At 41.3% G+C, this 24642-nt stretch overlaps 2 protein-coding genes across 10 annotated transcripts in view; both read right to left on the reverse strand.

Moving 5' to 3' along the window:
- CEP83 (centrosomal protein 83) overlaps positions 1-13576 on the reverse strand; it is a 52131-nt gene extending 38555 nt beyond the window's left edge. The window contains exons 1-3 of one of the 3 annotated variants that reach the window (XM_053255791.1): positions 13259-13576; positions 6829-6985; positions 5138-5288 (exon numbers count right to left, since the gene is read on the reverse strand). In XM_053255791.1, the coding sequence (XP_053111766.1) occupies positions 5138-5288; positions 6829-6980 (303 nt within the window). In that variant the 5' untranslated portion in view covers positions 6981-6985; positions 13259-13576. Of the gene's footprint in view, positions 1-5137; positions 5289-6828; positions 7093-13258 lie in introns of all 3 variants that reach the window. The other 2 variants (XM_053255793.1, XM_053255790.1) reach the window with 2 other exon arrangements.
- Positions 13577-16192: 2616 nt separating this feature from the next.
- Positions 16193-24642, reverse strand: part of TMCC3 (transmembrane and coiled-coil domain family 3) — a 187408-nt gene continuing 178958 nt past the window's right edge. For all 7 annotated transcript variants that reach the window (XM_053255799.1, XM_053255794.1, XM_053255800.1 and 4 more), the window contains one exon: positions 16193-23457. In XM_053255799.1, coding sequence (XP_053111774.1) covers positions 23155-23457 — 303 coding nt within the window. In that variant the 3' untranslated portion in view covers positions 16193-23154. The remainder of the gene's footprint in view (positions 23458-24642) is intronic.

Raw genomic sequence — 24642 nt, forward strand, 5'->3', positions numbered from 1 at the left:
TATTAGCTGTTTCCCCTTGGGACTGTTGTGCCAGGTCTTTGACCTTGGGGAGCAGTGCCAACCTCCCACAGACCCTCACCTTGCTCCTCTGTAATGCCAGGTCTGTATTACAGGGACTTGGTTAGGGGAGGCTGGTGGACCAGTCTGGTCCCAGCTTCTCCCTCCAGGGTACTCTGTTGAGGACCAGGTGTGGGGACGTGGGCGGGGAGGTGGAGTGGCTGTGATCTATAAGAATGACCTCTCCCTGACCAGGATCCTTGTGGAAGTGTCTGACCATATTAAATGTGTGTACCTAAGTTTGGGGACCAGGGATAGACTGGGACTTCTGTTGGTGTACTGATCACCCCGTTGCTCGATGGAGTCCCTAACTGAGCTGATGGACCTGGTTTCGGGTTTGGCGTTGGAATCTCCCAGGCTTGTGGTGCTGGGCGACTTCAATGTCCACTTTGGGACCAATTTGTCTGGGGTGGCTCATGAGTTCATAGCAGCCATGACAACTATGGGCCTATCCCAAAGGGTCTCGGGACCGACCCACATCACAGGCCACACACTTGAGTTGGTCTTTCACTCTGATCAGGAAGATGTTCCGTGGGTGGGGACGCCTGTGATTTCCCCATTGTCATGGACAGAATACCATCTGGTTAAGGTTGGACTCACAGTCACACCCCACCTTCGCAGGGGCAAGGGGTGCATTAGAATGGTCCGCCCAAGAAGGTTATTGGATCCAATAGGGTTCCAAGAAGCCTTGGAGGGATTTAATGTCGGCTCTGCCGGTGATCCTGTTGATACTATGGTGAACTGGAACAGCAAGCTTACCAGGGCAGTCGACATGATCGCACCTAAGCGTCCTCTCCGACCCGCTTCAAAATTGACCCCTTGGTATATGGAAGAACTACGTGGGCTGAAGCAGCAAGGTAGACGACTGAGTGCACGTGGAGGAAGATTCGACTCAAATCCGACAGATTACAACATAGAGCACATTTGAAAATCTATGCTGTAGCAATATGGGCTATTCTTTTCGGCCCATATTGTGTCTGCAAGTTCAAGTCCAGCAGAGTTGTTCAGGGTTGTGAGAGGGCTAGTGAGTGCCCCTCCTCCCTTGAATCAGAATTTGGAACCATCTACTACCTGCTATGATGTGTTTAATGATTTTTGTGTGGATACAATCTCTCATATTCGGTGCGACTTGGATTTAGACCCCACAATTACTGCAGTGTCTTGAATCGGAGGTGTCCAGCTACTCATCTTATGTGGTTAGGCTGGATCAGTTTCAGTTTGTGACTCTTGAGGATGTGGACAAGCTGCTTAGAGAGATGCGGCCTACCACCTGCTCTTTTGACCCTTGCCCGACATGGCTAATACTATCTGGCAGGGAGGCTGTTGTAGAAGGCCTAGTAGAGATCATAAATGCTTCTCTGAGGAAGGGCAGGATGCTTCCTTGCCTTAAGAAGGCAATTATTAGACCACTTCTGAAGAAGCCTGCCTTGGATTCCTCAGAGTTGAGCAACTTCAACTCCAACCTTCCGTGGCTGGGCAAGGTAATTGAGAGGGTGGTGGCCTCCCAACTCCAGCCAGTCTTGGATGAAACTGATTATCTAGACCTGTTTCAGACTGGCTTTCAGGCGGGCTATGGGGTGGACACTGCCTTGGTCGGCCTGATGGATGATCTCCAATTGGGAATTGACAGAGGAAGTGTGAATCTGTTGGTCCTTTTGGACCTCTTTGCAGCTTTCAATACTATCAGTCATAGTATCCTTTTGGAGCATCTGAGGGGGTTGGGAGTGGGAGGTACTGCTTTGCAGATTCCAGATGGTGTCCCTCGGGGACTGTTCTTCAAAAACTTAACTTCAGTATGGTGTCTCTCAGGGCTCCATATTGTCTCCGATGTGGTTTAACATCTACATGAAACCGTTGGGAGAGATCATCAGGAGATTTGGTGCAGGGTGTTATCAGGATGCTGATAACACCCAAATTTTTTTCTCCTTGTCAACATCATCAGGAGAAGGCATAACCTCCCTAAATGCCTGCCTGGAGGCAACGATGGGCTGGATGAGAGGTAACAGGCTGAGGCTGAATTCAGATAAGACGGAGGTACTTATTGTGCGGGGTCAGAACTCAGGAGATGATTTTGATCTGCCTGTTCTGTAGGGGATCACACTTTCCCAGAAGGAGGAACAGGTACGCAGTCTGGGGATCGTTCTGGACACAAAACTCTCCCTGGTGTCCGAGGTTGAGGCAGCGGCCAGAGGTGCCTTGTATCAACTTTGGCTGATACGCCAGCTGCATCCATTTCTTTAGATAAATGAACTCAGAACAGTAGTACCTCTGCTGGTCACCTCCAGACATGACTACTGCAATGTGCTCTATGTGCGACTGCCTTTCTACGTGGTCCGGAAACTGTAGTTAGTCCAGAATGTGGCAGCCAGGTTGGTCTCTGAGTCATCTCAGAGAGACCATATAACGCCTGTCTTAAAGGATCTACACTGGCTGCCGATAAGTTTCCGGGCAAAGTACAAAGTTTTGGTTATAACCTATAAAGTCCTAAACAGCTTCGGCTCTGGGTATTTAAGGTAATGTCTTTTTTGCTATGAACCACACCACCCATTGAGATAATCTGGAGAGGTTCATCTGCAGTTGCCACCAGCTCGTCTGGTGGCTACTCGGGCACGGGCCTTCTCCATTGCTGCCCTGAGGCTTTGGAACACACTTCCTGCTGAAATAAGTAAATAAGCCTCCCCATCTCTTACAACTTTTAAAAAGGCAGTCAAGACACATTCGTTCACCCAGGCTTTTAATTAGATATTGTTTTAATAGTTTTAACATTTTAAATTTTAATTGTTGAAATGTTTTAATCTTTTTATTGGTTGTTTTTATTGTTTTGTTGTAAACTGCACAGAGAACTTGCATTTTGCACGGTATAAAGATTGTGTAAAATAAAATAAAATAACGCAGTCAGTCTGTCAACATATGGATAACAATGCACTGATTAGTAAAAGCCAGCATGGAGCTCTTGCTAAACTATTCTTATCTCTGTGTCCAGTTCTGCATCCCATATTTTAAGAAGGATGTAAGCAAATAGAAATGATTTCAGAGGAGGGCAATGAAGATGGTAAAATGCCTGGAACAGAAGCCGTGTGAAGAAAGGTTGAAGGAACTGAGTGTGTTTAGTCTAGAGAAGGCTGAAGGAGGATATGAGAAGATTCTTCAAAATATGTAAGATTCTTCAAGCAGGAAGCAGCCGTCTGTCACACAGAAGGGGTGCTGGACTAGATCTAGTGGGTTTAAGTTACAGAATGGTAGATTTCAGGTGAAGACTAGGAGAAACAACTTAACAGTAAGAGCAACTTGACAATGGAATGAATTATCTAATGGAGTGGGGGTTCTCCTGGAGGTCTTCAAGCAGAGACTGGGCAGCCACCTGCTGGAGATGCTCTAGTTCTGGATTTCCTGTATTGAGCAGGAGGCTGGACTAGATGACTATTAAAGGCCTCTCCAACTCTATGATTCCCTGAGACCAAGGGGGCTTTAGACTTATTTTGCTCAAACAACATCCCACATGCCTCATAGCAAACTAGTTTTAAAACAAATGGCATCTTCAAATGAGTGCAATAGAATATGGAGGTCTGTTGTTCAAAGAAAAGGAAAATGTTACAAATGTTACTGGTCTAGCACAAGCCTTCTGTATGAGCCAAAGCAGTTATTTAGATACTAGTCACAGTTTAAGCACAGAGGAAAACAAGTAGTTCTGGTAAGAACTAATATGCCTACTTTCCTTTCACTTCCCCTACAAATAGACTAAATTTGGTCCAAATTGGTTAGGCAATTCACAAGTTAGCCCACTTGCACTTTAAACATTCACACATCCGCCATCTTGAATTGGGGTGGATGACATTATCACAAACTATACATTTGAGGTGTATCTACAACTTTACCAAATTTGGTCAAAATCATTTCCCACTTGTGCCTCAAACATTCACGGATCTGCCACTTTGAATCAGGGTGGATGACACTATCACAAACTACACCATTGAGATGTCCCTATGTGTCCCCACAGCTGTAACAAATTTGTCTCAGATTGGTAGGTGGTTCCCAAGTTAACCCTCTTGTGTCTGAAACGTTAACATGTTCACCATTTTGAATCAGGGTGGATGATATCATCACAAACTACACCATTAAGGAGGTGTCCATTTGTGTCACTCAAATTTGGTCCAAATCGCTTAGACAGTCAACAAGTAAGCCCACTTTCACCTCAAATGTTCACGTATCCGCCATGTGGAATTGGGGTGGATGACATCATTACAAACTATACCCTTGATCCGTCCCTGTGTCCCTACAGCTGTAGCAAATTTGGTTCAAATCAGGCAGTTCATAAGTTTTCCCAGTTATGCCTCAAACATTCAGGCACCCGCCATCTTGAATGGAATGGATGACATCATCACAAACTACACTGCTGAGTTGTTTCTATGTGTCCCTACAACTGTAGCCAATTTGGTTCATACTGGTCCAAGCATTGTGAAGTTGATGGAGGGGGTGGCCTATATGGGCAAAGGGACCCACACAAACAGAATGCTGGGTGATCTCATAAGCTTACTTTCCTTAAGGAAAAGAGGCTAACAAGAAATGTGAGAGCTGAAATACAAAGTACGTGAATTAATGTACTATGTGACATACTATTATATATGTGCTTCGGTAAGGGGTTCCCTTAAGAGGAGGCGGGCAGGTCCTACCTGCCCGTCCTCCAAGCCTCCGCTGCAACACTGTTTAAATTGAAATACCTCCATGCAAGTGGCACGGTTGTGCCGCTTGCCCCTTTAAAACGCCGTGACTATGGGCTACGTCCCACGGCATCCCTCGCGCAGGGTCAGCACATAAATGGCGTGTGCTGGGGGACGCAACCCATTGCCGCAGCATGACATTTTAAAGGGGCAAGTGGCACAAGCTACCACTTGCACAGAGGTATTTCCATTTAAACAGTGCTGTGGCAGGGCAACAAGGGCTTGGAGGATGGGCAGGTAGGACCTGCCTGCCTCCTCTTAAGGGAACCCCTTGCCAAAACATTTTGGCGAAATGCTACGGGCTCATCCCTACTATATCAGTTTGATACTCATAAAACCAATTGGGGGAAATATGGCCTTACCTGCATCTTTAACTCTTCTACTTCTTTAGTTTTATTCAATAATTCCTCTCGGAGTTCAGCAAGTAAACACTGAAAATTGTCATGAACAGTTTGCTTTTCATGTAACAGCTGTTTGAGTTCATTTTGTGATTTTGTATAGTCATCCAGTAGCCTACAAAAACAAGATTTTCCTTTTATGTTATAATATAATATATTCATTTTTAGATTATACTCCTATTTATCCAATTAAAATCTATATGCACAGAAATTTCAAAAATATGAGAGGATAGGTCCTTGCCCCAAGGGGCTTACAATCTATAAATCAACACAGTCTATAAATCAATCTATATATACAATCTATAAATCAACACTTTTTGACCTTTAAAGCCTTGCAGGGTTTGGCACCTGTCTACCTACAGACCCGCGTCTCCCATCTAGTTACATCCCATCCGGTCAGATCTGCTTAGATGGCCCTTTTGTCGGTCCCCAATTTCCGAGAGGTTCGGGGCACTTGGACCCGTGAAAGGGCCTTCTCGGTTGCTGCCCCACTTCTCTGGAATTCCCTTCCCCTGCAGATTCGTTTAGCTCCTTCCTTGTTGATTTTTAAATCTTTATTGAAGACTTTTCTTTTTTGCCAGGCTTTTATCCTGTAGTTTACCTATTTGCTTTTCCCCCTCTTTTTGTTAAGTTACTTTAGTTTTATTTAGAATGTAATTTTAATGCTGTCTTGTTTTGCATGTTTTTGTACACTGCCCAGAGTCTTCGGAGTGGGCGGTATATCAAATGTGTCAAATAAATAAATAATCAAACAAACACAGGAGAGATGAGACAATTGAGTATTTTCATACTGAAAACACCAAGATACAACAATGGCATGTCTGATGTGCCATTCCTTAATATAATTGCCATACTAAATATTTGATATCCCAGCTTCCCAAGAGACACATGGCTAAGCCAGGTATTAATTTAAACAAGTAGGCCCTGCATGTTTATTTTCCTTTTTAAAAAGAGCAGCCATGGGAGACCCCTCCTGATCAGCTCTATAGCGCAGGAGAGGAGGGGTGGGGAGACTTAATCCTTTGCCTGCTGAGATCTAGATGCCACCCACCTGTGGCTTCTGTGTGTCCTAGAAAGGAAGCTGCCATTGGCACAAATGGCAGCTAGAAGCCCTGATTCTGAGTCCGACTGGAGTTCCATGCAGCTGTTGTTTGCAAAACAAATAGTCAAATAAAAATCCTGCAAACACATGCAGGGCCAAGTTCTATGCTTAAAGTTTCCTTAGTTATCCCTAAGGCCCAATTCACACAAATCAACAGCACTGACAGCCACTTAAAACACAGTCACCGGCATAGAGGCTACTCTATTTGGCAAGGTGTGCTGTGGCCTGCCATGCAAAGTCAGTTGTTTTCACCAAGTTATTGTAAATTGCCCACAAGAAAGGTTTGCCATGACATGAAGAAGAACACTGGGACATGATTGGTCTTATTAGTGAGATTTACTGCAATTAATCTGTAAAAACTTGTTTTCATTACCAAAAGCCAATGGCTGACCTCCTGACTAAAAACTAGAGGAAGTCTCACCGAAATTAAGTAACGGAGTAAATTTAATCAGGATGTCAGCAAATACGTTTAAATAGCATAGGAAAATTTTTCTATTCATAACTGAAGAGTAGTTTTTCACTCAAACTGAAAAAGAAAACAAGCATACTATACCTTGTATGTTGCTCCTTTAGAGTTTGGTAATTCGTTTTATGATGTTCGCACCTCATTCTTGCGTCAATTAACAACTTTTGCACTTCTTCTTGTGAGTTAACAAGATCGCCACTTCCACCCATTGCCGAGTGGACATTCTGCAAAGTATCCATTCTGACTGAATGTTAATGAGATGACAATCAGGTAAAAATGCTGTCAGCACAAGCCTGCCACCGTCACAGAGACCGCTTTCTCTCCTGAGGACATCCCTAGAGGTCAAATTATCTTTACAAACATAAAAGCATCCAATTAGCAGTCAACATATTTGTGGCTTAAAAGTATGTTCGAATTAATGCCACGAAGCATCATGATTTCTCTGAGAAGGCTTATGTCTTTGCCAAGAATATATATTTGGGTGCACTAATTTTATCTCAAAAGCAGAGTTTCATTAAACAAAATATTTTAGCTTGCTAGAATTTTGTGGGAGCACTGAATATCATTTCCCATTACCTAAACTTTTTTCTTACTACACTCTTGAAGATCCCTTTGGGTATTAAATAACTGTTCCTAAAGGACTCTTTACTCTGAAGCTTTACGTGGAAGTCGGTCTCTAATGAAAACACATCTTGTTTAATGACAGATGCAACAAAAGCCATGACATATGACAATTTGCCTGAACTGGATTTCTTGCGAAAATGTTTCCTGCCATTATCAGCACGACAAACATTATAGTATAGTAAACAATCCAATCAAATGTTGTTTAATGGCTTTCAGCCCAGTCTGAGGATATGGACATGGTTCTTGCAGAGGCCTAGCACCTGCCAGCTTGATCTTTGTTCCTCTTGGTTCATAACATGAAGTAGTGGTGGGATAACTAGCTGGGTCCAGGAAGTTATAATTGCCTCTCTGCAAAAGGAGATGGTCTCAACCGCTCCAAAAGAGGCAATCGTGAGAACATTCCTGAAAAAACTTCTCTAACCCCAAGGGTTATTGTGTCCAACAGAACAGTTGCAAATTTATCCTTTTTGAGTAAAATGCATGGGCAGGGGTTATTGTGCAGCCACTTTTAGTTGACACCAATTGTCTATAGTTATTGCAGTCTGTTCTCCAGCTGGGGTTTGAAATTAAAACAGCTCGAGCCATGGTTGACAAGCCAGGAGGCACACAACCCTATTACTGGCCTTTGATGCCATCGATCATGGCATCCCTCTGGATCACCTGTCTGATCAGCTGTAGGGATTGGGAGCACTCTGCTTCAGTGCCCTTTTGAATGACTATTTCCAGAAAGTGGTGCTTGGGAGCTACTGCTCTGCCCCACAGAAGTTTTGCTATAGTATTCCACAGGGCACTATTCCCCCCCCCCCCCACATGCTATTCAATATCTGCACAAAGCTGCTAAGTGAGATACTATCAATACGCTGAGGACACAACTCTATTTCTCCTTTTCAAATAATTCAGGTAAAATCATGGGACGTGCCTGGAATCAATAACATGAGGACCAACACACCAAACCTCAGTCCAGACAAAACGGAAGAACTGTTGGGTGGGTAGCATTCAGTGTTTGGGTTGGAGTTCAATCTGTTTTGGATGGCACTCCTCCTAAGGAATCATGTAGTAGTCTAGGAATGACATTAAGTCTGGCCTTGCCTTTGCAGGCCCAACGGGCTTATGTGGCACAAATCACCTTCACCATCTGAGGCTTGTGCTTGATGTAGCTGCTCCTTGGCAAATAGCTTCACCACAGTTATTATCTGTAACATCCTGTTTGGTTTACTACAATGTGCTTTATTAGGGACAATGAAGATTGTTTGGAAACTGCAGCTGGTTCAAAAAACAGCAATCGGTTACTGATTGGGAAAGGGCAAATGTATTTTATTCATTTATATCGTGCTTTTAAATTAAAAATATCAAAACAGCTTACAATACATGCAGAAAGGTTTTAAAAAGTAAAAGAATAATAAAAATTACATCAGATTAAAAGTGGGTAAGAGGCAGAAGGTTGCCAGTTCGAATCCCCGCTGGTACTATATCGGGCAGCAGCAATATAAGATGCTGAAAGGCATCATCTCATACTGTGCGGGAGGAGTAAACCTCTCCTGTATTCTACCAAAGAAAACCACAGAGCTCTGTGGGCGCCAGGAGTCGAAATCGACTTGACAGCACCCTTTACCTTTCAGAGCAGTCTAAGCAAGACACAAGATAACAACCATTTTATGTTGCAGAATTAAAAAAACACTGGGAACAGGAAGGTTTTCACAGTTAAAATCTAAAAGTGAAAAGTCTGATCTGATCTTTTAAGGCAGCTAGTTTTACAAATCAGGCCCTGATTCTGGTACTGCAGAATCTCTTTTAATGGTTGACCAGAGAGAAAGGTTCCGACAGCTGATCTCAAAGCCTCATAGAAGAAGGTAGGCCATTAACACAACTATACTGGTTCTCATGATTATTACAATATAAAAAACAAGCATTATTTTTAATGTATATTTTTACATTTTTTAATCACTTCCATAACTGCACTGTATTAATGTTATTTTCATTTTAGTAAATCTTATTGGCATCCTTAATTTGTTACGGATGCTGAAAAAATAATTTGGATTATGCTGACACCTTGTGGCAAGCTTCCAAATGCTTAAAATTCTCAAAAAAATTGTTTTCCATTTACATAGGAGCTGTCAATTTCCAGTTGTCTAGAGTTGAAAAGTGACCAATTCCAGGTATTTTGTAAGAAAAGCAGCACTAGAACGGTAGCCATTACACCCTAGGAAGCACCTTCTCCTATATAACCCCTTATTGACTGAAATTTTCTCAGTAACTGCTTCATGTTCCATTCTCAAGGATATTAGAAATAAAATCACCCTATCTTTCCTTATTTCATTTGATTCAGCTAGGCCTAGAGATGATGGCCTTTTTACCTAAAACCTCTTCACCTGAAACTTCATGGTTGCATTTCAGGATGTTTGCAGATTTTGTAAAGTTAATCCCTTCTACCTTAGTTTTCTTCTCAAACACACGGATTAGTGAGGGGATTTAAGACCTACACTTAAAGAGGTTAATTATAAATTTGAGTTAGAGTAACAATATATAAAAGAAGCAGCAGCAAACAAATGTGTGCATGACCACTAGTTTCCTATTAGGAGAGGACTAGAATGCTGATGTGTACAGAGTTATGGTTTTGTAGTTAGGAGAAGTTTTAGGACTTATTAAAAAGGTGGAAAATTTGATGGGTTTCTTGATATAGCCAAGGCTCAGGAAATCCACTAATCTACTAGTTTATGAAGAGTGAAAAATGATGCCTGACAAGTGAAAAAAGTCCTGATGAGTAATGTACCGACATAGCTCGAGGAACCATCTGACAAGTAAAATATTTTTGTCTGGCTGGTGAACTTAGCCAACATTTCTTGACCCCTGGATATAGCTTACAGCTAATGTAAATACTGGAGTGTAAAAGGTGATTACCAGAGGCAATCCACAACACCATTTCATTGGTATTAAAAGCGCAAAGTAATATATTTGTTGTGGTATGGCACTTTTGGAGCATCTTTCTCAGAAAGGCCTGCCTTGCTATATCATCCCTTAGTTTGTTTAAAAAAAAAAAAAACCAGTGAAAAACTAATTTACCAAACAGAACTTTGAAGTTATTTAATATTTAAATATGCTACTACAAGTTTTAAGATGAGTTTTTAATTTTAAAATTGTGATTGTTTGACTTTGTATTTCACCTCAGATGCTTGGAAATGTGGGAGTGCAGTTTATACATTTAAAAAATAGATCATTAGACAGTCCCATGCATGGAAGTTGTTGATAAATAATAGGTTAGCACTGACAGTGTGTGTAAAGCACTTTGCTGTCATTATCTAGTCAAAATAAGACGACAATTCAGATTTAATACTTTGCATTCAGTTTATTCAATATATGTATACATATGAATATACAAGTGGCCCTTGTTATCCACAGTCCCAGCACTTGCATTTTGTGTATCTGCGAATGGGTCTTAGAGTCCCAGTTTCTTTATCTGCAGTACAAAAATAAGCTAATATTCGCCTATTCACGGTTGCTGAGTGGTCAGAAATGACCTGGAAATGACTTCCAGTTTCACATCCGGCCACCATTTTACAGCATGGAGCCGTTTTAAGGCTTTTTCTTTTAAAAAACCTATATATATATTCACCAAAAATTCTGCCGATTTGAGAGTTTTGGGGGGGCATTTTTGGAGCCCTGGAGAGCAGGGTCCTGTGCATTTTTACTCTTATTTATTTTTCCACTTCCCACTTTTTTGGCACTTTGTTGTTGTTAGGAATCTAACCCCCAGATTCCCATAGGGGTTAGGTTTATTTATTTGTGGTTTATGTACCTGCAGTTATAGGAGAGAACAAAACTTCCTTGAATAAAGAGGGCCACCTATATTTGTTTGAATGCAAGAACCATGCAATTTGTTCAATAACAGCCCCATAGGCTGGATAAGTTAGATCTAGCTTAGTTTACCATGTTTGAATAAGATGTGCAATTTCAATATTGTGTCAATATTTGCATTTCCATGCAGGCATGAGAATAATCATTTTGCATGGGTAACAGCAAATAACTGAAAACTTGAAACAATTGTATCATCAGAACTAGCACTTCAAAAACCCCAAAACAAAACAAAAACAGAAGAGCCTTGTGGCACTTTAATGATTAACAAGTTCACTGTGGCATAAACTTTCACAGATTATTAGATGAAGTAGGCTTTAGACCATCAAAGTTTATGCTGCAAAATATGTTTGCTTTTAACGTCACGTGCATGTGCACGTATGTGTGCGTGCACAGAACTAGCACCAAGGCTGAAAGTGTGACTTTTTCAAAGCCAGCTACTAGTCATAGTTTTTTGAATTATGACTTCCAGTATTTCTCTATCAGTTCTACCAATCTGTATCTCATCCTTGGTCTCTTCATTGAACATTCTTTAATCTGTGAAGAGTCAACGTTCATTTACTAAAAACTACTGTTATTTATATGCTTTTCAACGAAAATTCACAAAGCAGTTTACATAGAAAAAGAATAATAATAAAGTGGTTCTCTGCCTCCAGTCTAAAAAGAAACACAAGACACAACCACAGAAGGGATGCTGTGCTGGGGCTGAATAAGAACTGTTGCTCTCCCCCAGCTTAATATAAAAAGAATCACCACTTTGAAAGGCACCTCTTTGTCCAGTTAGCTGCTGGAAATACCCATTTCATTGATGTCATGTTGTATAGCACGGCTTCATAGTTGTCAGTGTACAACTGACAGGAGAGCTGGTCTAGTGGTAGCAAATATGACTTGTCCCCTTACCTAAGCAGGGTCCTCCCTGGTTGCATTTGAATGGGATACCACATGTGAACACTCTAAGATATCCCCCATAGGGGATGGAGCTGCTCTGGGAAGAGCATCTAGGTTCCAAGTTTCCTCCCTGGCTTCTGCAAGACAGGGCTGAGAGAGATTCCTGCCTGCAGCCTTGGAGAAGCTGCTGCCAGTCCATGAAGACAATAGTGAGATAGAAAGACCAATGGTCTGACTCAGTATATGGCATCTTCCTATGTTCCTACAATGATCTGTCCCTGATTTTGAATGTTATTAACCTGCAAATGGGCAAGAGATTGGATTTTCTCCTACTCTTAGATAGCATATTCTGGTTGTTGGGTCCATCCCCACCCCCCACATGGAAATTCTAATCAGCTACAGGAATAAATCTACTGGTTAGGTGTAGTGCAGGTCACTAAGTATTGTAGCACCCTTTGGTGGGTGGCTGCTGCTGCTGAAAGGTATTCTCAAAGCCAAGAGTTCACATCCACTTCCCTCCTGGGCAGAGATATCATCACTATAATAGTGAAGAACTGAACTCGTTCTGGAATTTTTGTTTGTATGCCCCCCAGCCCCATCAATTGTAAGTCCCTTAGGAGCAGGACTATTTAAAAAACAAACAAACTATAAGCTACTTTGAGTCAAGAGAATATAGCAAGATATAAATCAATAAACAAATAAATCCCAATAGGAAAAAAATGTGATTTCTTATGAAGGGCGCTCCTTGTACATTAATTGGTGAAACCTAGACGAGAAGAAGTGCTCCGGATTAAGCAGTTTCGGGACTGCAGTTTAACCAGTCTGCTTCAGTCTTGCCTGGCCCTTTTACCCAGCCAAACACAGGTTTCTTAGGCCGTCCTAGCCAGGATAACTGAGCTGGGGCGACAAAACACAGCCTTGCCAAACAAGAAATAAAGAAGGGGCCGAAGGTAGCCAGACGCGCACTTTCTTCCGCTAATTAGAAAGGGGGAAGTGAGGAAACCTTCAGCCGCAAACACGGGCAGAGACACTGGGCAAACCCAAGGGCCGGAGAAAGAGAACAGCGAGGTTTCTTCAGCACAAGAGCGGGGGACCGCAGCGGTTCCAGCCAACTTAGAGACACGGCAGCCCGCGACCAACCCTTCCCCACACTCACCTACTACCAGCGAGAGCGGCTATACCGGTTGCTTCGGCCGTTTAAAAATGGCGCCTCCGCTCCGCTCGCCCCGCCTCTTCGTTTTCACTTGAGCCCTCTCGGGACCCGTAGCCAAGTTCTACCTTTTCATTTCCAAGCGGCCGGCAGGGTGGAACCCACCGGACAAGATTTTCGCCAGCCCCGAGGCATCACGGGAAGGGAATACGGAAGCGTGGTTGAGGCCGTAGAATGGAGAGCGCGGCGCGAGACGGCGCGCGAAGCTAGAACAGGGCGGAGCTTGCTCGGTTTCTTGGAGGCAGCGAAGCTCTTGAGAAAGCGCCGTTGGCAGAGGCTAGCTACTTTCTTCTTCTTCTTCTTCCAAGGAGTGATTCACTCGGGTTCTTCCTTGCAGAAGTTTGTTGACATTTTGCTTCCCCCTGCTGCCTGAGCAGAGGCACTTTTTAAAAGGGATGTTTCTCTTCTTTGATCAGCAACTGGCCCTATCCATCCCCAGCACAGCATCCTCCAGTGGCTGTTGCTGGTGTCTAGTTTATGTTTCTTCTTTAGATTGTGGGGACAGGGATCCATCTCTTTACTGTATGTAAACCGCTTTGGGAACTGTTGTTGAAAAGCAGTGCATAAAATATTTGTCTTCGCCGTGGTGGTAGACATAGCTGCCAAAACCATTGTTCTAATAGTGTGTTTATGCCCACTTTTTAAGAAGTCCCTCGAACCCTGCTGGATTGATTTCTGAGTAAGCATGCTAGGATCCGGTTGCACACTGTGTAAAGCGTGCCATCGAGTTGGTGTCAACCCTGGAGCCCACAGAGCCTTGTGGTTGTCTTTGGTAGAATACAGGAGGGATTTACCATTGATATCTCCCACGCATTCTCTGCTAATGGATCGAAGAGGCACTTTTTAAACTGTCAGTTCAGTTGTGGGGTGGGGGCACAGCGGGGAAATGCTTGACTAACAAGCAGCAAGTTGCCAGTTCGAATCCCCACTGGTATGTTTCCAGACTATGGGAAACACCAAGGCTGTTCCGGATATAAGATAAGATTTACTTCTGAAGAAGATTGTTTCAAAACTGGTGAGATAACCTAAGACACCTGTAAAGGGATTTATATTTCCAATTTGTGAAGAATGAGGACATGTTTTGGTATCTCCAGCTTTGAAGTACTTTGCATGTTTTATACTCCAGCTGTGAAGATTTAGACTTGAACTTTTTGTACATTCACATTTTCTGCTTGTTGCATTTTTGCATTTGTTGTATTTTGCTGATTCTATTCATGGTCTGTGATCAGTTGCATAGTTTGTATGTTTACAGAGATTCTTTATGTGCATGTTTAATATATTTTGATCTTGTTTAAGGTTGTTTCACAGATTTCCGTTTATGCATTGGTACCGGTATACCTCTGAGTAGCAGTTATAGAGGCAAACAAGGTACTGGCTGTTCGTTTGCAGCTTGCTTGTGAACTTCTTAAGAACAATTGGTTGATTATTCTTGGACACAAAGTAATAAAACTTTTGATCTTATCCCAGTAGTTCTTGCATTTAATAATAAAATAATAATAAATACACTTTGTTAACTGCCCCATAACAAAATGGCTCCCAACACAGCATTAAAACATGAAATAAAAACATGTAACATATTAAATCATAACAGAAAACATGTAACACATTAAATCATAACAGATCAAAGGGTGGAAAGAAAAATGCAAATTAAAGAAAAATTAAAGAAAAAGCCCTAAGAGGGAAATGCAGTACCTTTCCCTGAAACAGCTACTGGTAAAGTAATTGGGTGAACAAGTGCTGTAATCCTACTCAATCTGAGTGCAATGCAGTCCTGATATAGTTTAAACGTGGGGTGATGCTCAGGTAAATACTGTGATGAAGTTTAAAGTAAGCATAAACTTGGTGCTTATATGACTTAGAATATTTAAAATACATTATCTAGTGGACGCTTGAAGAAAAGCTGTTCCATTCTCCAGTGCCTTTCTAATTTTAATTGGTCAACAAAAGAAGGGAGTTAAGTATTTTCCAAACTGCAGCATACTTTTAAAAAATCTGATTAAAGATTTTTATCTTTACTAATACTAATACTTTACTAATACTGATACTAATTTGGATATAGATTTGCAGTTAGAATTAGTGCCCACAGAGGGTGCTGTACCCACAGAGATAGAAAAGGCAGGTATTGCTTTTCCCTGCCTCAATGTTCTTTCTCTTAACATGATAGTGAGGAAAATGGCTTCACTCCCTGTAATGGTAGTAGGGACCCAAGTGTTCAGTGCATGGGTCCAAGGGGAAACACTAGCAAAGAAGTGATACCGAGGTAGCAGCCATTTAGCATTCTCCAGAAAATATATAATTAATAATTTTAATAATTTGTTTTACATTGTTTTTATCGTGTTGTATGTATTTTAACCTGTGATTTTAACACTGGAATTTGTACACCACCTAGAGATTTACATATCAGGTTGTATAAAAATATAATAAAATAAAAGTAATAAAAAATAGAGTCCTGAAATGCTCAGACATATATTTGGGAGGCACAGTGGGCTGCATTAGGAAGGGGAGATTTGCAAAAATTGTCCCTCCCCTATTGTGTGCATGTAGTTTGGATGGCAGCCAATACCACAGAAAATGCAGTACACTGAAATATGGGCTGAAGTTGAAGGAGTCCCCAGCCTGAGCCTATTCATCTTTACACAGAAGAAAATCACAAGGCCCATGGTACTTACTCCCAAGTCAATGCACAGAAAATTTCAGCACACCAATTATATTGGCTTTCCCCAGCACCATCTATTTCTTATGTTACTGCATGGTCATTTTCTCTCATTAGAATAATTAACTGTCATTACAAAATGTATGTATGAACTGATAAAAAGTTGCTTGGTAATTCTGGTGAATAGATTTAACAAACTGGTTTAATAACCTGAACATCATACCAAATTAATTTAAAAACTTTTTATTAAAAAATTTGATGGTTCCTTGAGGCAGTCATGATCACCCTATGAAATCTACAGAAAACACAATAGAGAATGCCAACACATTTATATTTTACACAGTGCCACACAAAATGAAAGTGGTATGGTTATGCTGTATGTTACATACACTGAGACCAATTTTCTATTCAATGCAAATAGACTTTTGTAGACTTTTTCCACATTGCCTGATTGGCATTATCTTACATAAAAAGGAAGGAAGGACAGTTTGGGGTACAACTCAGTCTACCAAACATATGCAATAAATTAAAATTTTACAGGACAGTTCACCCAGTCACCATGCAAGCAGTATGTACAGTGTTTTCAAAATTCATACTGGTAGTTAAAAGTCCAAACCTGTATTTGTACAATGATTGGTAAGCCATGAGATTCCACACATATTTCAGTGTTCTTGCTGAAATATATTTTCTTGCTCTAATGTAAAAATAACAAATGTAAACATCCTACCTGTTTAGTTCTGTTTTGCACATCTTCAGTCTAGAGTCAAATTTTATTTAAAACAAATCAGACAAGACACTGACAAAGCACTATGGAGAATTTTTAGCATTAGTTTCCCTAAGAAGCTAAACACATTCTTAATCAAGTATGTAAATTATATTTATAACTCAAATCGCAGGTGTTTGATGTGTCAAAATTATATATAAATATATCCAATAGTGAAACTATGAGAACGAGTATCATGGACAATCAGATAAAATAAAAGCACCATTGAATTCCATGAATAAGACACCATATAAGGCAAAAAAGATGATGAGGTAATGTGAATGAGAATTCACTCAGCTATTACTCACAAAGCAATTGTGGAAAAATTGTTTAGCTGTTTCAGGTCTGTGTTTACCCCCAAACCTCTTGAATCAAAACTGCTTCACACATTTTATATGTACACATAATAGAAGTATATGGATGCACCAAACAAACGGTCATAAAGATACCAAGTGGTCACAAAGTGGATGTAGAAACAACCTACCAGAAAAAGAATGCTAACATGTTCCAAGTGATTAATCAGGAGAGGTTTGCTCAGTTTCTGCAGTGACTGCAGTTTGTTTTCTGTGAACCTCAGGCCTGTAGAAGTACACCTGTCAGAGAGTTAAGATTGGCTGCAACTGCTTGCTGCATGATCACACAGTGACAAAGTTGCATTTTCTGATATGTGATGTGTGGAGAGAACTGCAAATGTTTAATAGGACATTCTAAGACAATATCTGGGTGATCTGAATGTATACAAACTTCACTTGAATCAGCTGGGCTCTTGTATCATTTATTGTCAGTGTAGTACCACCAGTCATGTCAATAATATAGTAGATTAATTAAAGTTGGATTTAGATTTTAAACTGGTTTAGATTTAAACCAGATTATTCCCTCCTAAATCAGTTGGACTATATTCACTTAATTGCTATTACTTTGGCTTAAGAGATATCAGTTTCCCTTAAAAGTCTGCATGATACAAGCTCACATTTCTGTATCACACCCCAATAGCAATACTAATATTATGGACACTTCATCTGTGCCCTTTATTAGCTTATCGAAAATCTACTACCCATGAAAAGCGGTAGAGCATTGGGAAGCGCTTGAAGGAAGGGGGCCTCTCAATTCAGTGGGCTGCTATGGTTCTTCTCACACTTGCTGAAGTCTGCACAGCACTTTCCAATAGTGTTATAGTGGGGAGAGACTCCCATTGGGCTCAATACTGTCAAAATTAGGACTGCCCCGGAGTGGCTCTCCAAAAGGCCTGGGCAGGTTTCAGATTGTTTGAAGTAGCCTGAGGTTCTCAAGAAGCAGCAGAGAAGCAAGAGGTATCATCTTTGAAGGCTGGTGCCTAAAGTTTCCTGTCCTCTTCTCTTCTGTTCTCCATTCTTCTAATCTCCAGCCAGGCCAGTGTTGGCTGCTGCCACTCCCAGATACTGCTTACAATCTGTGCCCACACTTGAATCCTACCTGGGTCCTCCCTTTCCACTCTTTCTAGTCACCTGAGTTGCAAAGATGGAAACCAGTAATAATGGATAGTTAACTGCATATTTAACTCCACAGCATAGTTAACAGATAGTTAACTCCCGCAGAGAGAGAGAGAGAGAGAGAGAGAGAGAGAGAGAGAGAGAGAGAGAGAGAGAGAGAGTATGCACACTTCAGCTGCACTTTAGCAATTGTTTTGAGAATTTTTGCTCTTTTTTGTCCTTCTGTTACAATTGTCAGCGTTCTAAATCCACACCCCACCTTGCCCCATTGGCTTCAAACTGGCATGCTCAGAGTTCATCACATATGCTCATTTCGATAAAATGAAGCAAGGAGCTGCAGCCATTATGTGCTTCCTAATGCCACCTTGGACTTTTGTGGAGCATGATGACAAGCTTGGACCTATCTCCACCGCCACCCTCACGTTTCCAGAGTCTGCAGCTCCACTGAATCCCAAGAACAAGTCTGGGGAACCCCAGGGAGGGCTGTGACGTGTCTATACATAACTGGAAGGCCGTTATTGTTCATATAGAGCCCTTTCTCACGATTGAGTGAAAGGGCTTGAGGTTGGACAGCGGGAAACGCGGTGACAGCAGCTTGCCTTCCCTGCAGACGATCTATGTGGAGTTGCTGGGTGCACGAATCATGCCCAGATGGTTCGCAGCTGCCACGGGCAGTACAAGGTGTGGGGGTCAGGACACATCGTCCTGGCCCCCAGAAATCCCACAATGCACCACATGAGTGCAATTGTGAATACGAGTGAAAGCAGCCAGCGCTGACACACAGTTAATTAAATGGGGTTAAGAGAGCATTCGCTCCCTTAACTTAGTTTAACAGCCCGGCTCCTTAGCCTGGTACATTGCTGCAGTACTGCTGGGAGCCGTGTGACTCCCGAAGGTTCCCACAAGCAGTCAAGCCCAGGGCTTAGTTGCCCTAGCCCAGTCTTGGCTGCTCATAAGAACAGCCTCAGAGTTTATTAATGGTAATAGGATTTTTGTTACTTACAAACCTGAATGCTTTTAGTATGCTGCCTCTGTTCAGCATTAGTGGCTTCTACTGCATCATATTTAAATCATACCACATTAATGTGACTCAACAAGGTACCTCTGACACAGAAATACTGGCAATGTACTAAATTACTTTGGAGAAATATTGAAAATTAATATCTTTTCAGTCAAAGCTTGGGAACAACAGAAACCAGAATGGTTTGCCTAGAATGTAATGTCTGCTCTGCAGTTTGGTAGATAGTGGTGAAATAAAAATCCAAACAAAACTGAGCCTTTGGGCTGGCAGATGTTGTTGGGTACTAAACCGGGGACAGAAAGTAAGGAAAAGTCAATTACTCTAAGATTTTAAGTAAACCAAGAGTCGGTTTTGACATCACATTTGCCATCCATGGAACAGCATTTGTTTCCCATGAATATGTAAAAATTCCTCACTGCAGTGAGCCGTCTGTGCAACTTCAAGCATTGCTGCACAACCTTCATTCCTTGTGCAACAGAGCAATAGTCATACTTAAAATGATAGTTTTACTTAAAGTGATAGTTTTTTACACCTTAGATTCTTGGCACCTTCAATTGTTAGTACTTTTATTCTTTTGAAGAAAAAAATCCAAACTTTATACTGTTGCTGGTTTCTTATTAATTCCACATTTTGTAAAGCATTTTCAAAACACTTTAAATGTCAGATAAGCCAGCCTGCAATACCATACATGTGAAAGAGGAGAGTGTAAACAAGAGACTGCTATTCACAACAATGGGTCACATATATTAAGAAAAATCAGTAGTGTTTGCACCTGAGGGAATTGCTGCTTTTTAAAAAGTTGTTTAACTACTGTGAGATTTAGACACTTCATAAGAGAATTATCAGCACTTTAGAAAAATATTCTTTAAAATGGCAAATTGCCGTATGCAAAGAGATGTATACCATGAACAGTTTTTGAATCTGAAGCATAGTTCTGAGCTGAGAGACTGGTGCATTCCTATGTTGATGTTCAGTGCTTACAGTGCTGTGTGCATGAACAAATATAGAAAAGCACTGTTTAAGCAAAGGAAAAGCAAGATATTCCAAGGCTGCGTCACAAGGACCAGTAATCAAAACAAGGGAAATCCTCTAAAGGGAAGGGACATATGAGTTCTGGATTAAATCCAGAGAAAATAAATATATTTACACAGAAGGGACTTTACGGGCTGCAACTGAAGGAAAAAATTAAACGAAACTTGCACATTAATTCTCACAGTCCATATTCTATTGCAATTAAAAACGGTTGCACAAGCAGGATACTTAGATAACAATCAGCCATGGTCAGAATAAATATTTAAATTCCAAATTAGGAGGTTTTATAGGAGATAGACATATGTAACATGCAGAAAATAACTAAACATGACAAAATAGTTTAAAAACAAAAACCTCAAAGGAATATACTACAAGCCTGAAAATTGTAGAGAGCAAGCTTTACATCCAGGCACCCAATTTTGTTTGCCCTCTGAGATACTTTGGAATTCTTTGTTTGCTATAAACAGCATTCAGTTTATTAAGATTCAATGAAGAAAAGGCAAGTATTACTTTGATTGTATCTTGATTTATATATCATGTCTGACAGTTATGCAGAGAGGTTCTGCAGGGTTTCACACAGTTAAACTTGGGAGTAAGCCTCTTTGAACTCAGCCGGATGTACTTTTTTACATTTTAAAAACATCCCTGTTGTCACCACTTCTGGATCACTGAAGGACAAACAGTTTTCTGAGAATCACTCCGTTAGTATGCTGCAGAAAAAACCAATGGAGTTCTACAACATCTTATTATAACATGACTTTTGTGGACTACATGATGGGGCAGCTGTGGCTCGGGGAGGGGGCTACAGCTAAGAGGCAGGGCCATAGTTCATAGTTCAGAGCATCTGCTCTGCATGCAGAAGGTCTTTTATGGTGACATAGGGTTTATTGCATTTTCTGAAGGAGAAAGAATTGACAGTGCTAGACGTGCAGCCGTTGTTGTTGTTTTTAATGGAACTAGACTTGACGGGGAAATGAAAACGAAAACATACTGGCAGACATCCAAACTAACAAAGTGCCTGTGTAGCAATGCTGTGCTGGTCCTAGGGATAGGGACAACTTTTGTTGATCTCCCCTCTGCTCTGAAGCCTACTGTGACTCCTGAAAATAGGGCTGTGTGGACCTAGGGACATATTTTTGGAAGTCACAGTGGGCTTCAGCCTAAAAGGGAGATCAATGAAAATTGCCACTAACCCCTAGGATCAGTCACAAACACGTTGTTAGTCTGAATGTCAGTCACTGATTTGAAACCATTTTTAAAGCACAAACATTACCTGTATTTACACAGTTAGCATCATCTTTCCTCATAATGTACTAGCGCCTCATAACTTACCAAGGCTCCAAAGGGGCTTTCTAGGCTCTGGGCTTTCCCCATGAGGGGCTGCACAGTCTTTCCCATTTCTTCACTGTCACTTGAGACTTGCAAGTATTGTATTCTTGCAGGTTCTACACTGCTGGTTTCCCAGCACTAACCCTGACATTTCCATTATGGACTCAGTAAAGTGGGCTAGAAAAGCACTAGCCATCTGCACTGTTACTTTCACAGGCAAATGTGTTGGAAGTGCTTTAGGAGCAAAATCCACTAGAAGTGTCTCCTGTGCAGACCCCATTGAAATAAATGGGAAATTGCAACCATGACAAGACTGCTTCATTGAGTTCCAAGCAAAGCAATGTACACAAAAAGTGTTAAGACAGTTTTGCCCCAGCTAGTGCTGAAAATGAGATGAGCAAGTGCTCTTTTAAAAATTAAATTGAAACAGAAACATATCATCTATCTTTTTACTTCCTAGTCAAAATGTATTCAAATATCTTGTGAAAGGATTTCTTTTACATGAAGTTTTATTTCCATATAAACTTCACAGTGACAGCGGCGTTTATTGAAGGTTGAAATGCATTGATTTGAGAGTACTGCCTGCTATAGCTGAATCTAGGTTGTAGAACATCACTAAGTAGTACTTAACATCACAAAGTGGACAGATGGGTGGGAGCACTGAATTAGAGAGGGAGAAGGGATGAAGGAGGAGAGCAAAGGGAAAATGTGCATTTTAAATGGTTGAAAAATATGGAAGAGGAAAAATCAGGAAAAAGTGATACTGTTCTGCTCATGTAAATCCTCCCTCCAACTCCCACCCGATCATAACAACATCCTTTATAACTCTGCAAGAAGGTGAAGAGGATATCCTACCTCTGCATTTCTGACAAAAAGGAACTCCTCATAGACCACAGAGATTTTCCCCAAAAGCACAGAAACCATTAAATGGACCATGGGAAGAACCGCATGCTTGGCACATTCATTCATCAAAGCCATTTGTAGATTTTTATGATCAGGAAACAGAATCGGAATAGAAACTAATTTGTAAGGCAAAACAATCTCTAGAAACAGTTAAGCAAGAATTTTCCATAAATACTTGGCAAATGTCAATAGTAGGCAAAAGAGATATTAATTCCACCAGGAAATGTAACCAACATTTTCAAGATGCATACTTCTCAGTTTACCATTTGAATCTGCTCCATAAGGGGAAAAGAAACTATTACATGGAAGTCAGATAATGTAGGTTACCATATATTAAAATGTAGTCTTGTAGGACTGTTGTTAGTTATTTCTATTATAGCTCTCTTAAACTCATCTAGTTAATACAATGGCTTGACCACTGAGAGTTCTGTTATGTGGAAACGTTGACTGGATTAAGGCAAAAAGATCTATATGAGTAATTGATTCATAACAGATTCACCTCATCCCATACAACATGACTGATCAGGCAAATGTACTGCTAGGAGTTAGCAGTTTTACAACTTTATACTCAGAAGGCAAAAGGTCTTCAGCTAGTTTGCAAAATTAAAGATCTGGTAATTTGTTTAGCAGTTTTTCATCTTTTAAAAATAGCAAGGCTCTGGAGATATCAATTCATCTTGGTATGATCATTTTTTCTATTGCACAGACAATGTGATCCCAGTTTTTGCATAAAATTGCAAGCAGAGTTACTGCAAAAAAGGTGCAAATAATATGGAAACGACTTCTCATCATAGGAGCTACAAACTTTGCTATGGTAGAGACGCACACTAGGATGACAGTCATGAAGGCCAAGACCACATTTATACATTTCCCCAGGAGGACTTTGGCGTTAACAGTTTCTGACTGCAATGCTTGCTGTTCTTGCTGATGGAGCTCCAGCTTAGACACCCGTGTCTGGCAAGATTCCAGGGCTTCCTATCAACACAAAGCGGGATGGGGGAGAGAAAAAATAAGATCAGGAACCACCATTGTGATGACCCAAAACTGATTCCCACTCCCATCTGATCAGTTGGAGATCTCATTTATAAGGGTCAGCTCCCTTCTGTGCATAAATAAGCTAGTTTTTGGGGTTTTTTTTAAAACCACCCAGTAATTTACAATTGTTTGATAGTTATAGACAAAATTACAAATTTATTAAACATGCGTGGTCTCAACTTTCCTCAAAGGAGAAAAACATGAGCAAGGTCAGTGGTTTTGTTTGTTTTGTGTTCTTTGACTACGCTGATGAACAAAAAGTTGGGTGAACAATAGGGATGTGCACAAACAGGTTCGACATTCCCTTTCTGGGGTGCCTGGCCTGTTCAAATGCTGGGGTTCGAGCTGGCTTGACAGGCGGCAGCAAGGGGTGGGATGCCTTTAAAGAACAGGTAAAGAGCTTCTTACCTGCTTGCCCTCTCCCGCTGCTTTCCCCCGCCAGCGATCATTTTAGAAACAGCCACGCAGGGCTGCAATGTTCCTTCCTGAAGCTGCTATTGGCGTCGGCACATGTGCACCAGCCATTTGCATGGTCAGTCTGGCATGTGTGTGCCCTGGCCATGTGCGAGCCGACGCCGATCAGAGCTGCAGGAAGGGATGCTGCAGTCCCACGCAGTGGTTTCTAAAATGAGTGCTGGGGGGGGGGGAGCAGTGGGGAGGAGGCGAGCAGGTAAAGAGCTCCTTGCCTCTTTTTTAAAGGCACAACTCCGTGTCCCTCAAGGGAATGCATGAACAGCTTGTGCACATACCTAGTGAACAATAATGTATATAGGACTTCCACGTATTTTAAAGTCTACATTTTGTTCATTACCACAACAGCCGTATGAGAAAGAATATAATTGCTTCCATAGAAAATTAAGGCTGAAGACCAGTTCCTATGTTGCAGGAGCAACAGAGATGCCACCTTGTGGATACCTGCCAAACTAGTGGTCAGATATGCAAGCTCCGGATATGGAGATTATTGCTCTGGAGGAGGGAACCATGACTATCTAAGGTGCAAAAATTCTATTCCAATATGCTGAAGAAACACAAAAATGGGAAGCAAGGAGCACTTCTACTTCCTTTTCTTCCTGCATCTCTAAAAGTCAAAAGCTCTTAAACTTGAACGCAGGTTTAATTTTAATT

Source organism: Hemicordylus capensis, chromosome 5 (assembly GCF_027244095.1).
Source record: "Hemicordylus capensis ecotype Gifberg chromosome 5, rHemCap1.1.pri, whole genome shotgun sequence".
In the NCBI taxonomy this organism is placed as follows: Eukaryota; Metazoa; Chordata; class Lepidosauria; order Squamata; family Cordylidae; genus Hemicordylus; species Hemicordylus capensis.